At 40.7% G+C, this 16,800-nt stretch overlaps 1 protein-coding gene across 1 annotated transcript in view; it reads left to right on the top strand.

The window, feature by feature from the left end:
• Nucleotides 1–1,221: 1,221 nt before the first annotated feature.
• Nucleotides 1,222–16,800, top strand: part of LOC143172224 (ankyrin repeat domain-containing protein 31-like) — a 51,534-nt gene continuing 35,955 nt past the window's right edge. The window contains 6 exon segments of the mRNA XM_076361458.1: nucleotides 1,222–1,672; nucleotides 2,756–2,814; nucleotides 2,816–2,932; nucleotides 6,052–6,157; nucleotides 12,077–12,271; nucleotides 14,450–14,592. Coding sequence (XP_076217573.1) covers nucleotides 1,222–1,672; nucleotides 2,756–2,814; nucleotides 2,816–2,932; nucleotides 6,052–6,157; nucleotides 12,077–12,271; nucleotides 14,450–14,592 — 1,071 coding nt within the window.

Below are 16,800 nucleotides of genomic sequence, written 5' to 3'. Positions count from 1 at the left end.
TTTGAGGAACTATACATTGTACTATTTGCATGTACCACAAACAAATACCAAAGTATTTACCCTCAAGGAAAGCACAGCAGCGGTACTCTTAAGGCATGTGTAGCATTCTCTTCCTCTCCATATACATTTCGACCAAATTATTGTGCACACCAGCCTCCTTTTCATCATCAGCCTTCCAGTTCATACAGATTTATAAACTGCACATCTCTGTACTATGGAGCTTATTATTTGTGCTCCGTTCTCCAGTGTGGCAGGAGCAGACATAGCTGAATCTCATAAGCTCCAAAGAGAGGTCTGGGTGCTGCAGATCCACAGGATCCCACAGTCCTGCCTTAGCTCGATGGGCCCAGCACAGCTCATTCATACAGCAAGAACAGCCTCCGAATACCCCACTTGATATTTGGCATTCCCTGTATGCATAAGACGCACTGTTGCAAGACAGAAGCAGACTGGGGTCAACCTTGCCCCTTTTCAGTGTGATGGGGGGTACAGCGGGCAATGGTATCAAATGTTATTAATTGATAAAAAATTAGGAACAAAGAAATTAGAGATTAGAGGAATTTCTTGTGAGACAAACCCTCCCAGCACATGCAAAATTGGAAAAGGTCCGCAGATAACTCTTAGAATCATAGAATCATTTAGGTTGGAAAAGACCTTTAAGATCATTGAGTCAAACCATAAACCTAACACTGCCAAATCCACCACTAAACCACATCCTTAAGCGCCACATCTACACGTCTTTTAAATACCTCCAGGGACGGTGACTCAACCACTTCCCTGGGCAGCCTGTTCCAATGTTTAACCACTCTTTCAGTAAAGAAATTTTTCCTCACGTCCAATCTAAACCTCCCCTGGCGCAACTTGAGGCCATTTCCTCTCGTCCTATCACTTGTTACTTGGGAGAAGAGACCGACGCCCACCTCGCTACAACAACCTCCTTTCAGGTAGTTGTAGAGAGCGATGAGGTCTCCCCTCAGCCTCCTTTTCTCCAGGCTAAACAACCCCAGTTCCCTCAGCCGCTCCTCATAAGACTTGTGTTCTAGACCCTTCACCAGCTTCGTTGCTCTTCTTTGGACACACTCCAGCACCTCAATGTCTTCCTTGTAGTGAGGGGCCCAAAACTGAACACAGTATTCGAGGGGCGGCCTCACCAGTGCCGAGTACAGGGGCACGATCACTTCCCTACTCCTGCTGGCCACACTATTCCTGATACAAGCCAGGATGCTTATTTATACTAATATATCTGAAGATGGAACCAGCTGCACTAAACAGACACTTCAAACAAATGCAGAAATACTGTTAGCACATGAGCTTTTAGCAGCTACTAATGGAGAAAGTGTTTCTGGAAGTCCTTAGAATTCTACCAGTGGTGTACTAAGCACCATTGAACAAAAGGCTCCACAACCAGAGAAAGGAGGGAGGATCCTGCTTAATGCAGAAGAAAGTGCTGAAGGATGTCACATTGAAACCGAAAATGCTAGTAGTTTAGAAATCGAGCCTATAGCTTTACAACTACCTGAAAAGGAAGCACTTCAAATTAAACGAAAGCAAGAGGATCTTCAGGAGACCAATTCAAAAGCAGATTTGCATTTCAATGTTAATGCAGACAAGAAGTCTCCTTATTCATTTCAGATTGTGAAAAATATGCAGAAAGAAACCTCCCAGAAAACAGGTGCCATGCTTTGTTTGAAAATAATTATTTTATGTTTGTTGTAAGCATTCTGTGTATTTTATTAAAAAAAAAAAAAAAAAAAAGCTGTGGATCTCCAGAGTATGTATATTGCCATAAATAAAGAGCAGACACATGGAATGTGTTGTGGTACAGTCCACCATGCCAGATTAACTATTTAGTCATTTTTGCTTTGTATTTTTGGGGGCTATTTTATATCCAAATCCCCATTGTATTTATCAAAATGTGACTGCAATGTTCATTAAAATAATTAGAATGAAATTCTTAAGTACCTTATTATTTTTTAATATTTAAGAATCAATAAAGGACATATTTTCACAAAAGAATCTTTGAACTGTTTTGGGTTCAATCTCAATACATTAACATATGGTGAATAGTGGATAAAGTATTTATTATGTTAAAATATTTTCAAAAATTGTGTGAGTTACTGCAGGTGTCATCAAATTAAAAACTCTCTAAGACTCAATTTGGAGTTTTAGAAAGCAGGCATTCTTTATTGCGGCGCCGGGCACACAGGGGATCGCTCCACCTAGTGTGTGCGCCAAGATGCTCAATTATAGAAGTTATGTACAGTTAGAATATACATATTCATTAGATTTCCGAGAAGTGATTAACATATTCATGCTCTTTCCTGGAACTCATTAACATATGTAAAAATCTTTGACGCATGTGCTCTTATGCCTATTGATGGTCTTCCGGGGTCCTCTGGTGGTCATTGATAGTCTCCCTCACCGTGTCTTTGCATACAGTCTTTGCGTATGCACAGTTTGTTCTTTGGCTCGGTTGCACAATTTTGCTTGCACAAATTCTTCCTCAAGATATAAAGTTTCAAGGTCCTCTTTTGTCTACTGAATGTCTAGCTTATCTATTCACAGGGTACGTCAAACTTGGCTACATTACTTCAATAAAGAGAACCATATGTCTCTTCGGTGTTCCTTTATACTCGGTATCACAGGCATTTTTTAACCTAGACTAGGTGGTCATTTTGACATTCATTCTAACATCAATTAACATTTCTGAAATTATGCCACAGATAGATACTAAGTTCTTCTGTTAAACCAACAGATGGAGTGATTGCTGGAGTAAGCGGAACAGAAGGCACTGAAAAAAATGAAGAAAAATGAAGAAGAAGGAAATACAAAGAGCAACATGTTCTCACAGTTTACTGAAACAGAAGCCGTCCAAACTAAAAGAGTAAGATTAGACTCTCAGGAGACCATGGGACTCGCTTTGAGAAACCTGGTCTACTGGGGGCTGACGGGGTCCATCTGTCAGAGGAGGGGAAGAGCATCTTCAGTCATAGGCTTGCCAAGCTGGTGAAGAGGGCTTTAAACTAGAGATGCCGGGGGAGGGGAACCTCAATCCATCCCACTCCTACCGGTTTGACTCCAGGGCCAGCAATAGATGCCCAGAGCCTGGAGAAGGAATGCAGGTCAGCAGGCGAGGGCCTGAAGAGCAGCACAAAGGAACTCCAGCCAGTAAGACAGCTTCATCGGGGGCCCAACTTAAATGCCTCTATGCAAACGTATGTAGCATGGGGAATAAACAAGAGGCGTTAGAGACGTGCGCACGCCTGCAGGGCTACGACCTTATTGGCATCACGGAGACGTGGTGGGATGGCTCCTATGATTGGAGTGTTGGGATGGAGGGATACAGGCTCTTTAGGAAGGACAGGCAGGGGAGACGAGGAGGGGGTGTCGCCCTCTATGTCAATGACCAGCTGGAGTGCATGGAGCTCTGCCTGGGGATGGATGAGGAGCCGACCAAGAGCTTATGGGTCAGGATTAAAGGGAAGGCGGGGACAAGTGACATTATGGTGGGGGTCTGCTACAGGCCACCTGACCAGGAAGACCAAGCGGATGAGGCCCTCCTATAGACAGATAGGAGCAGTCTCACGCTCACAAGCCCTGGTCCTCATGGGGGGCTTCAACCACCCCGACATCTGTTGGAGGGACAACACGGCAGGGCATAAGCAATCCGGGAGGTTCCTGGAATGCATCAATGATAACTTCCTTCTCCAAGTGGTAGAGGAGCCAACGAGGAGAGGTGCTATGCTGGACCTTGTTCTCACCAACAAGGAGGGGCTGGTGGGGAATGTGAAGCTCAAGGGCAGCCTGGGCTGCAGCGACCACGAAATGGTGGAGTTCAAGATCCTTAGGGCACCGAGGAGGGCGCAGAGCAAGCTCACTACCCTGGACTTTAGGAGAGCAGACTTTGGCCTCTTCAGGGACCTGCTTGGTAGAGTGCCATGGGACAAAGCCCTGGAGGGAAGAGGGGCCCAAGAAAGCTGGGTAATATTCAAGGATCACCTCCTTCAAGCTCAGGAGCGATGCATCCCAACAAAGATGGGGCAAAAACGCCAGGAGGCCCGCGTGGATGAGCAAGGAGCTCCTGGACAAACTCCAACACAAAAAGGAAGCCTACAGAGGGTGGAAGCAAGGACAGGTAGCCTGGGAGGAATACAGAGAAATTGTCCGAGCAGCCAGGGATCAGGTTAGGAAAGCTAAAGCCCTGACAGAATTAAATCTGGCCAGGGACATCAAGGGCAACAATAAAAGATTCTATAGGTACGTCGGGGATAAAAGGAAGACGAGGGAAAATGTGGGCCCTCTCCGGAACGAAACAGGAGACCTGGTTACCCGGGACACGGAGAAGGCGGAGGTACTCAATGACTTTTTTGCCTCGGTCTTCACCAGCAAGTGCTCGAGCCTCACCGCCCAAGCCGCAGAAGGCAAAGGCGGGGACTGGGAGAATGAAGAGCCGCCCACTGTGGGAGAACACCAGGTTCGAGACCATCTAAGGCACCTGAAGGTGCACAAGTCCATGGGACCCGATGAGATCCATCCGCGGGTCCTGAAGGAACTGGCGGATGAAGTTGCTAAGCCACTATCCATCGTACTTGAGAAGTCGTGGCAGTCCGGTGAAGTTCCCACTGACTGGAAAAGGGGAAACATAACCCCCATTTTTAAAAAGGGAAAAAAGGAAGACCCGGGGAACTACAGGCCAGTCAGTCTCACCTCTGTGCCTGGGAAGATCATGGAACAGATCCTCCTGGAAGCTATGCTAAGGCACATGGAGGACAGGGAGGTGATTCGAGACAGCCAGCATGGCTTTACCAAGGGCAAGTCCTGCCTGACTAACCTAGTGGCCTTCTATGATGGAGTGACTACATCAGTGGACACGGGAAGGGCTACAGATGTCGTCTGTCTGGACCTCTGTAAGGCCTTTGACACGGTCCCCCCCAACATCCTTCTCTCTAAACTGGAGAGGTATGGATTTGATGGGTGGACTGTCCGGTGGGTGAGGAATTGGTTGGATGGTCGCATCCAGAGGGCAGTGGTCAACGGCCCAATGTCCAGATGGAGATTGGTGATGAGTGGCGTCCCGCAGGGGTCCGTATTGGGACCGGTACTGTTTAATATCTTCATCAATGACATAGACAGTGGGATCGAGTGCACCCTCAGCAAGTTTGCAGATGACACCAATCTGAGTGGTGCGGTCGACACGCCAGAGGGACGGGATGCCATCCAGAGGGACCTGGACAAGCTTGAGAAGTGGGCCCGTGTGAACCTCATGAGGTTTAACAAGGCCAAGTGCAAGGTCCTGCACCTGGGTCGGGGCAACCCCCGGTATCAATACAGGCTGGGGGATGAAGGGATTGAGAGCAGCCCTGCCGAGAAGGACTTGGGGGTACTGGTGGATGAAAAGCTGGACATGAGCCAGCAATGTGCGCTCGCAGCCCAGAAGGCCAACCTTATCCTGGGCTGCATCAAAAGAAGCGTGGCCAGCAGGTCGAGGGAGGTGATTCTGCCCCTCTACTCTGCTCTGGTGAGACCCCACCTGGAGTACTGCGTCCAGCTCTGGAGCCCTCAGCATAAGAAAGACACGGACCTGTTGGAGCGGGTCCAGAGGAGGGCCATGAAAATGATCAGGGGGATGGAACACCTCTCCTATGAAGAAAGGCTGAGAGAGTTGGGGTTGTTCAGCCTAGAGAAGCGAAGGCTTCGGGGAGACCTTATTGCAGCCTATCAGTACTTAAAGGGGGCTTATGAAAAAGATGGCGGCAAACATTTTAGCAGGGCCTGTTGCAACAGGACAAAGGGGAATGGCTTTAAACTAAAGGGGGGTAGATTTAGACTAGATATAAGGAAGAAATTTTTTATGCTGAGGGTGGTGAAGCACTGGAACAGGTTGCCCAGAGAGGTGGTGGATGCCCCGTCCCTGGAAACATTCAAGGTCAGGTTGGACGGGGCTCTGAGCAACCTGATCTAGTTGAAGATGTCCCTGCCCACGGCAGGGGGGTTGGACTAGATGACCTTTAGAGGTCCCTTCCAACCCAAACTATTCTATGATTCTATGAGACAAACCAAAAGACAGACTCTTGTTCCAGTAGCAGTAAAAACAAGCTTTCATCTAATCAATCACAATTCTGTCAAGCATCAAAACAGCAAACATCCAAGAAATCAGGTGAAAGGTTAATAATATTTTATAAAGAGAGTGTTGTTTTTTTTCCAGTCATATAGGAAGAAGGCTTTTTGTAACACACAAGGGAAAGTTTGTAAATATATATAGCATATTGAGCAAATACTCTTGTGAGTTCCAAATACTTGAAATATTTCCAGAACTTCTGTACTGTATTTTACACAATGCACATACTTACTCTGTTTTGTTTATGTTATATTCATCAGTCTTTTCAGCATTGTAATTGAGGGGATGCAGAATCATAACTGAGAGCTTAAAATAACAGTAAATTGATCCTTAGTTAACTATGTTACATAAGTGAGAGTTTAAAATAACACTAAATTGATCCTCAGTTAATTATTTTACGTATCACAGATTAAAGAATAAAACCTGGCTTTCCATATATTTGGCACACATATATCCACTTATATTTTATAGACTATATCCTCATGAGGCACAAATCAGCATAGGCTCTGATTGTACTGGTACATTTGGTTTTAGCTGTAGTATATAAACAAACCTACTTATATGAGGATAAGGATCTAGCATCCTCCGACAAGTATATTCTCTTCTGCCTGCACATACAGCTTTCTGTTTAGCAGTTTCATCCCATGTCTAAGATTTGCATTTATCTTGTAGCCTTACCATCACAATAAAGCTCTGGTCTAACTGATTACTCATCATAACCCCCAAGTATTTTTCACTTACTGCTTTTTTCATAAACTGACAGTCATCTTGTGTACTCTGGTTCTTTCTGGAACCTCCATAGCACTCAAGACTTACTAAAACCAAAACCCATGGTTCAGATGGAATCCCTCCTCTCTTAAAACTTTTAAATGTAATATATCTGGACCACTGATTCAAAAATGTTTATCTTCATATCATTTGGCATTCTTCTTAACTTAGGTTGAAATGAATTGTGTCATTAGATGATAGGAATTTCTTGTGTAGCTTTGCCTTGATACAGAATAGAGTATTTGTCTTTTCTGATTATCTTAGACAATTTTGTCATTTCTCTCGAGTAATTAAGAGATTGGGGAATTTTTTTCGGTTTTGATCAATTTTAAAATTCTGCCTTCTTAGGACCTTAGCTGGCTGTGACTATCTCCTTGTAATCTTTTGTTTTCCATAGCAGTTTTCTACAACTCCTTATTTATATTTGCTACTATTCAGTTCCCATTTTTTCATTTCTCATTTACTATTGCTCTCTAATTCCCTTCCTAAGCCAGGTTAATTTTTGAATTGGTGCAGCTTTTCATCTTGAGTGTGGGATATGTTGTGAAATACTTCCTAGCTATTATTTATATTTTTCTGCTGAGATTTTTTCTTCAAACTGTTTTTTTTTATAATTGTTTCCAGCTCTGTGAAACTGTCCCTTTCAAATAACTACTCTGTTACAGTGTAAATGTATACTTTGTATATATATACATAGGAAAAGGTGTATTTTATATGTATAGGTTTATAGAAGTATGTGTGAATGCATGTGTATGTGTGTGGATATAACATTTGATTTTTTCTTTCCAAGTGTGTGCAGCAAAAATTTTTAGTTTCTTCCTTGGACTGCAGTTATGTGTTGCTGTGGTCTATTGGTCAAACTTTAGTTACCTTTGAGTGGGATATAAATAAATGCTAGCATTAAGTAGATCATATATATTTTGAAAATCAATGGGATTCATGCTCCTACATCCATTAAATGCTTTTAAAACCAGTGTATATAGAATCATAGAATAGTTTGGGTTGGAAGGGACCTCTAAAGGTCAGCTAGTCCAACCCCCCTGTCGTGGGCAGGGACATCTTCAACTAAATCAGGTTGCTCAGAGCCCCGTCCAACCTGACCTTGAATGTTTCCAGGGACGGGGCATCCACCACCTCTCTGGGAAACCTGTTCCAGTGCTTCACCACCCTCAGCGTAAAAAATTTCTTCCTTATATCTAGTCTAAATCTACCCCCCTTTAGTTTAAAGCCATTCCCCCTTGTCCTGTCGCAACAGGCCCTGCTAAAAAGTTTGCCGCCATCTTTTTCATAAGCCCCCTTTAAGTACTGATAGGCTGCAATAAGGTCTCCCCGAAGCCTTCTCTTCTCTAGGCTGAACAACCCCAACTCTCTCAGCCTTTCTTCATAGGAGAGGTGTTCCATCCCCCTGATATAACAGTATGTGTACTTAAAATAATATTTATAACAACTATACACACCCACCCATACACACATGCACAATATGGACAAATACACCTGCACACATACTATCAACATACTCATTTGTTTACCTCTTTTTGTTGTTTGCTTAGTACCCTACTGACTGATCCGTAGAGGACTGGACTTTTTCCTTGAGACAGAGACCATCTGTCTGTATAAGTGTCTTGTTTCATAGGTGGTGGCTTATTATTCTATAGATGGGACACCACTTACTCTGCTTGCAGGACAGAGAGGATTTGTCGCAAGATTATTTGGACATCCTCTTCTTCCAGCATTTTTATTTTTCAAATTATTTGAAATTGTCTTTGATTTAAGAAGAGTCCCATAATGCAAAGTTGTTATTGCAAGTAACATCAGTAGAGTGTTCGCACTGATTTCAGAAACTTGTCTTGCATAACTATACTTGGCTTGACATCTATGAAAAACTGTTGTGTCTTGCAGAATATTATTTCTATTTCTGTCTTCTCTGGCAAGGACTGACTTCTCTTTGGAGACTTTTGACTGGATGCTCGCTAGTCTTATATGTTGAATTAAGGAGTCATCAGCCAATCTCTGCAATGTCCTGTAACACTCATTGCGTCATGACAAAAAACATTCAGGAAATTATGTGAAGTTCTTGCTGATCCTTTTTTCTTTGATAGTCACTATCTTCTTGTCCTCTTCTGCCTTCAGCTGTACAGAATGCTGTTTCCTCTTGCCATCTCAGGTGGTTGCTAGTTTTCAACCCATTTTAGGTTCCTGCTCCCTTGAGTTTCTGGACTGCAAGCTCCTGTTTTCTTTTGGAAGTGGAGGGGAGAAGGAAAGGCGTAGGTGCTTCTTGTTACTTACTGTTCTCCAGTATTTGGCAGTGTCAGTACTTAGCTTTCCTATCTCCAAATTGGTTCCTCCTGTTGTAGGTATCCCTTTTTACTTAATTCTGGGAAAAAAACAAACATGGCATATCTGATACATGTCATCATCCACTGCTAAGAATAAACATTGAACATAGAAATGATTCCTTTCCCTACAGGTGTCCTTTTTTTCAGCTCCTATATTCCTGCTCGATCTTTATAATGAGGTCTATGTACATTAATATATTTTTGCCTCCTATATATACAGTTATGATTTTTAAAAAAAACTTTATCCCAAACATGTGTCTTACATTTTGGTCTCCTCTGGAATATCATTTCACAGATCACTTTTTCTCTCAAAAGAGATTCTTCAGGTAATATTTTATTCAGCTAAAATTTAATTATTTCTTTCATCCCAGGAGAATGTTGCTGTTTGAGAGATGATGGGAGAAAGTATAGCTCTTTACATAGCTGAAGACATTAATAGCTTTGGAGACCGGGACAATGGCATTCAGATTGCAGCAGAAAAAAGTAGAAGATGGGATAATGTTTTCTGGCTTGTGGGGTTTTCAGATTTTTTGCTGTCTCATGCCTCTTCTTCATTAACTGGCTTTTGTATCTCATCTGATTGTTCCTGCGTCCCAGTGGTCTTTCTTATATTATTCTATTCTTGAATAAAAAACTTTTCTTCCTAAATGATGCAGTCATTTAATCTACAATCAGTCACTTACTAGGCTCTCAACATTCCTATTCTGCTTATACAGAATGAAGGTATGAACAGCTTGCTTCTTTTCTTATAGTTTGATCTGTGAAAAGAATTACTCATAGACCAATGATGAAGTATTCAAATGTCTGTTTGAAGGAGGATGTCCTTGAAGTTGTTGAAGTATGGCAGCCTAATCTAGTCTAACTGCTGGTTACTGTAATCTCTCCACCTTATCTTTGTACGTGCACAGACTGGATTTTGTATTTGCCAAATTCCTGATCTTTCCTGCTCATGACCCACCTGGCAATGCACTCCATGGAGAACCAGTGTTTTGTGATTCACATACCAATGTCCCATTATGCTTTTGCAAATGTTTCCTAACAAGCATGAAGAAAAATCTTGCGCATGACAACTTAACTGGAAAACTTTGCAATTATTTCTGTTCATTTGCAGCCGATATTGCTAAGGGTCATTAGCTTAATGGGCTGTTGTGTGCCTTTTTTTTCCCCTCCTACATCTCTAAAGAGTCCCTAGGACATTCTCCCATGAATCAAAGGGGGAAAAAAAGCAAGAACCATAAAGTGGATGATTGCTTTGGGAGTTCAGACCCAGAAGCTTTTAGACAAAACACAATACATTATCTTACAGAAAAAGTAGGTCTCAGATTGGAAGAGTATTTCAATAATGTGACCCCTCTGTGTGCTCTAGAATCTCAGTTTTCATTTAAAAAAGGAAGTCTTTAGCTCTTCTATGGTGTGGGCCAAGCACCCCCAATGCAGTGAGGGCTGCCTGAATGCTTTCTGACAGGTTAGAATAGCCTACGGTGAGCTCCATGCTGCCATGGTCTGGCTGCAGCAGTACCTGAACAAGCTAGTTTAAAATTAGTATGGATATATCCTCACTATATGTCTGTCTTTAATATAGTTGCAGTATGTCTTTCATATTCTTCCAAACAGTCTTGGATGACAGGCTCAGTAGTTTACCTTAAAGGAAACCTTGGAAAAGCAGATTTTCCAGAAGGCAGAAGGAGCCCAAAAAAAGGCAGCTGCCAAATCATGGAAGATGTTTGATAGCAATGGATACTGATAACTGGAAATATTTGAGAAGATAGCTTGTCTGATGAGAAGAGGAAATGCTTGGGATGCAGTAGCTAATTGTTCATATGAATAATTAAAAAAAACATGGATAAGAGTTGCAAAATGCTTATTTAAAACCTTACACTTATCTTTTTTGGATAAATTACAGATTTTCAAGAAATTAGAGAAAGAACCTAGTGAATTTAAAAAAAAATCTGATAGCACAGTATTAGCAGGAACAGGAGTGAAAAAAAGCTAACGTGTGGTAGAGCTTTTGAAGATTTATACACACTGTCTTTTTGGTAACAGTTTGGGTGAAGGGGTTGTCCTTACTCTATATGCAGAATCAGTGCTTTTTAAATCTGTTTTTTCTTTGTGTATCTTACAATTTGATATGTCTGTTACCTGAAGCCTCAGAATTAGGTCCTGTCTGATAATCACATGATAAAATTTAAAGCGGATGTTGTTTAGTTTGTGAACCAATAAGAGAAGGATTAAATCAAGTTTATTTACAGTCATGAGTCCGATCCTGCACAGGTTTAATTAAAAGGCAGTTCAGCTATGTCACTCGACATTAGTCAAAGATTTGTAATCAGTCTATAGGACTTTTTCACACCACAGGTGTAAAAATACCTTATGTAGAAACGTCTCTCCTGATACAGAATCAGGAATGGAAAAGAGGTGATGGTCAAGTCTTCACTTTTTAATAGTTTCTTAAATACCTTTATGTATATACTTTATATATTTAGCAGGCATGCCTGGTAACTTAAAAGCAGTCCATGGAGAAATGTGACATGCTTGCTATCTCTATACAATATAAGACGGTTCAACCTTGTTACCTTTTCCATTGATCCCTAATCCATTGTACCCTTGTTAAGTCATCTAGATTTGAACTGTAAATTCTTTTGCATAGAGTCTATTTGTAATCTGAGCAGGGTCTATTTGTTATCTGTTATGCAGTACCTTCTAACCTTTTGATGTAGTCAATTAATGTTATTGAACAATTAAGGCAACAGTATTGCACACATTTACGTTAATTCAAATGAGTTCTGAAGCTTAATTCCTTGTTTATAATGAAACATTTTTTGTTGTTCCTAATGAACATCCAATATGTGTTTAGAATCCTCCCTATCTACCAGAAAAGAAGCTGTAATTTTGCATGGTACCTGTAATACAAGAGCTGGGAAAAAGATGAAAAAGAAGAGAAATGCAAAAGGAGAAACTCATCTGCATATTGCTGCTAGGAGAGGAGATTTGTCTTTGGTGAAAACTCTAATATCATCTGGAATTAGTGTCAATGAACAGGACTATGCAGGTTTGAATATTACTCTCTTATGGACTTGTTTTATGATACAATTTTATATAATTTATAGTATATATGGTTTTATATATTTTGTGTAATTTTAATATAATTATGGATTCTTGATTTATGATATAATTGTGATATAATGTGATTGTTGAAACTATTAAGCCAGAATGCTGTAGAAAATATCTTCTCTTCATTATTGTTACATATTTGTTAAATAAACACAGGTTGTTTCTTTTAAAATATTTCATTCAAATGTTGTTATAACACACAATTTCAAAGAACACATAGGAATTCTTGGAAATACATTACAGTGATTAGCAAGAATGCTTTTATAACTACATATGAGTGCTCATAAATGCATACATGCATGCACACATTCCTCACATACAGTGTTTATATGAAACCCTTATAGCGATGGGGTATGTGATAAACCGTGGAGAGTCATAGGATTTTTGATGTTTTTATGACTGCTTGAAATTCATTTTTTCTCTCCTGATGTGTGGGATTATTGGTAAGAAAAGGTGTATCTACATATATAAATTTAGAATTCGATCCCAAACTTTTCAAATGGGGGAGGGAGGGGAGGGAAGGAAGTCATTCGACAAGTACAAGCACAATCAGTGAATCCCTGGATTTGTGTCTCAGTGTGGAGCGAATGCAGCCTTTCCTTCAGCAGGGACATTAATCGGGTCTTGCTCCTCTGCTGAAGAGCACATTTTCAGAGATATGTACGGAAAGTGGACTTGAAAGTTTGGCAGGAGAACTGATGCTTATGCACATGAATATATACACGTGAAGCACATTCACAAATCTTATTTCCTTAGGAAATGAGGACAAAAATCAGATGACAAGATTATTTTTTCCTTTTTTCTACCTAAATGTATAATGCATTTCTATTTTTGTAGTCTCAGAATGGATGGTATTCTATTCTGGATCCCCTGCAGACTTGGTGTTATAAAATGCCACTGGGTTTAGAAATCAGACTATTAATATTATGCTTCTGAGTTCTTAGATTCTTTCTACTCTATTGTTTTGTTTCTTTTATTATTTTTAGTAGTGTATTAGAAAATTGGGCAATGATTAATGGGATGAAATTTAACAAGTCCAAATGCCAGATCCTGCACCTAGGACGGAGTAATGCCGGGCACAAGTATAAATTGGGAGAGGAGTGGCTGGAGAGCAGCCCTGCAGAAAGGGATCTGGGGGTGCTGGTCAACAGCAGGCTCAATATGAGTCAGCAGTGTGCCCTGGCAGCCGAGAGGGCAAACCACGTCCTGGGGTGCATCAAGCACGGTATAACCAGCCGGTCAAGAGAGGTGATTATCCCGCTGTATTCAGCGTTGGTGCGGCCTCACCTCGAGTATTGTGTGCAGTTCTGGGCCCCACAATTTAAGAAGGATGTGAAGGTCCTTGAATGCGTCCAGGGGAAGGCAACAAAGCTGGTGAAAGGGCTGGAAGGCAAGTCCTATGAGGAGCGACCGAGGACTCTGGGCTTGTCTAGTTTGGAGAAAAGGAGGCTGAGGGGTGACCTCATTGCTCTCTACAGCTTCCTGAGGAGGGGAAGTGGAGACGAAGCAGTTGAGCTCTTCTCCCTGGTATCCAGTGACAGGACGCGTGGAAATGGTTCAAAGCTGTGCCAGGGGAGGTTTAGACTGGACATTAGGAAGCATTTCTTTACTGAGAGGGTGGTCAAACACTGGAACAGGCTTCCTAGAGAGGTGGTCGATGCCCCAAGCCTGTCAGTGTTTAAGAGGCATTTGGACAATGCCCTTAATAACATGCTTTAACTTTTGGTCAGCCCTGAATTGGTCAGGCAGTTGGACTAGATGATTGTTATAGGTCCCTTCCAACTGAAATATTCTATTCTGTTCTATTCTATTCCCTTCTATTCCATTCCCTTCCATTCCCTTCTATTCTATTCCCTTCTAGTCTAGTCTAGTCTATTCTATAAGTAATTTTTTTTCCTGGTTAATATTGGATACATTTTTCTCTAAAGTAAACTGAATTACACAGGGAATAATTTATCTTAGCATTTCAGGATGATTTTTTAAGATTTATCTTAAAGAGAGTAGTCCATTGTTTATAGCACAGCAAACACAGCAAAATGTATAATTGCTAATTAGTGATCTGTGTGGATGTTTTCAAATCAGATGCATGCTGTATGTGTCATATTGCTTTTATTAGGTTGGACAGCAATTCATGAAGCTTCCAATGGGGGTTTTACTGAAGCGATCTTAGAATTACTGAAAGCCAGTGCTAATGTTAACAGCAGAAGTCTGGATGGTATTTTGCCAATACATGATGCTGTTTCTGGCAATTATTTGGAGGTACATTTTTCTTTTATATTAGGTTTCCTGAGCCTGATTTCCAGGAGTGGGTCAGCAAAGCAAAATCCTGGTTTATATAAGGAAAGTCAAAGTTACTAATACATTTTTAGTGTAGATTTGCATTTAGGAAATAAACCAACATTCTTTGAAGTGATCAAAATTAGAGAAAGAATTATTTTTCAATAGTGAGAATTGACTTTTTCAGTCCAGTGGACAAATCAGAACAATTCAGAAGCTCCCCATGGTTCTCTCCCACATTTTGGCCTTTTTTAAAATAATACTGAAACATTGAGCATTTTCAATTTGAGTTTTAAAAAGACGTTTTGAGTTAGATAATATTCCCTTTAAAAGAAACTAAAAGCAAGCATAATTAAACTCTCAAAACATCATTTAAAAAAGAAAATCAGAATGTTTAGAGACAAGGAATAGATTTTTCCAAAATTTAACCCTTTCAGACAAACATCTTTGCCCGATTTGAGCGAAAATCAATGAATAATTCTGGTAACGCCCACACATCCATTTTTTGGCAAATAAATGATCACTCAGAATAATTTCATTAAGCTCTCACGAATACACCTCCTGTTGAAACATATGGGAGTTGAATAGATGGATCAGAAGACAAAATACTGCCAAAGAGAGCAGGGATCTTTTGTAGGCCAGAAAAAGAAGAAAATCTTTGCTGGTTAATGAAAAAAATGGTTGATTTTTAAACAGCAGGCTTAGGGTTTTTCCTTTACAAAAAAGACATTCTTTACAATGAGGGTGGTGAGACACTAGAATGGGTTTCCCAGAAAAGTTGTGGATGCCCCATCATTGGAAGTGTTCAAAGTCAGGTTGGATGGGGCTTTGAGCAACCTGACCTAGTGAAAGGTGTTCCTGCCCATGGCAGGGGGGTTGGACTAGATGATCTTTAAAGGTCCTTTCCAACCCAAACCTATGATTCTACATTATGTAAAATCAGAAGTAGCTCCACTGAAGTGAAAGAAGTATCACAATAACCAAATAAAATATCAGATCTAATATTTAAAAAATACATTCAGTCATAATTTTTTCCCTTTTGTAAATTTTTCTGAACCATAAATGTTTTCTTCATTCCTATTTAAAAATATTTCAATTTACTGTTAAGGAAATCCATCTCAACTTAAATTTTATTTTATGAGTGTGGGAGAGATGGTGAAGTCTTTTCAACAGTCAAAAGAAGGAATAAATTTCTAAGAGCACTTAAGATTGCATGGATCAAACAACAGTCACCTGCCAGTGGCCGCTCACAGGATTGTGAGTGGTTGTTTTTAAAGAGCCAACTGTCAAAAAATATTTCTGGGAACAGTTCCCATAAAAAGGTAACCCTACATGGGGGAGTCTTACTGATGGTGTCTTTCAGCTGTATGTAGTTTGGGTTGTCCTTCATTTCAGTGAGAACATGACAAAATTATATTAGCAAAAGAATGAGAGAAAATCGCTGCTATAAATAAACACTACATCTGATGATACATTTTTCCTATATTAAAAGCTGGGGGATTTCTATAGGCACTCAGAAAGCTCACTGAATTAGAAGTCCAGCATTTATGCAGGAGAAATCAGTCAGAAAGGGAGCAAGGAGCTGGGATCAGAAAGGCATGACTGCTAGCAAGGTGGCAAGGTACCTTTGGAAGAGTCACCTCATCCTGAATCTCAGTCTGAAGGCATTCAAAGGTACAAAGCAATAGACCGCATAAGTTAGCACAACAATGTTATGTAGAGAAATCAGAGACAATATGTTAAAACATTGCTATAAATAGTAACTGGGTGATCCCTTATATGCCTAGTCCACGCTGCAAAGCTATTGCCTGTAGGTAGGCTTGAGAGTAAAATTAAGCTCACTAGTATGCTTGCTTTCTGTACTCTTAGATGATGGCCAGTTTAAATCAGCCCTAAATAATCCATACTCTGCTGAGAAAAAAAATCAAATTCAGAATGTGATGATAAGCTGGACTGTTGAGCATTTTGTATGTCTGTGCCCAGTCCATCCAGACCCCAAAATAAGGTAATGAGTCTTGTGTGTAGCTAGGCTATTGTTATAACAATACCATAAAGATGGTAGGTTTAACGACAAGTTGTGAATTATTTGTGTATTTTAATGGAAAAATGAGAAGTGTAAGATACAAGTCTGTGTTGATAAGAGCCAATTAAACTTGTTCGTTTAACTGGGACTGCAAGTGTAACAAGTTT

Source organism: Aptenodytes patagonicus, chromosome W (genome assembly GCF_965638725.1).
Source record: "Aptenodytes patagonicus chromosome W, bAptPat1.pri.cur, whole genome shotgun sequence".
Lineage (NCBI taxonomy): Eukaryota > Metazoa > Chordata > Aves > Sphenisciformes > Spheniscidae > Aptenodytes > Aptenodytes patagonicus.
The sequence above is the reverse complement of the archived record's forward strand: the minus strand, read 5'-3'. Positions and strand labels throughout refer to the sequence as shown.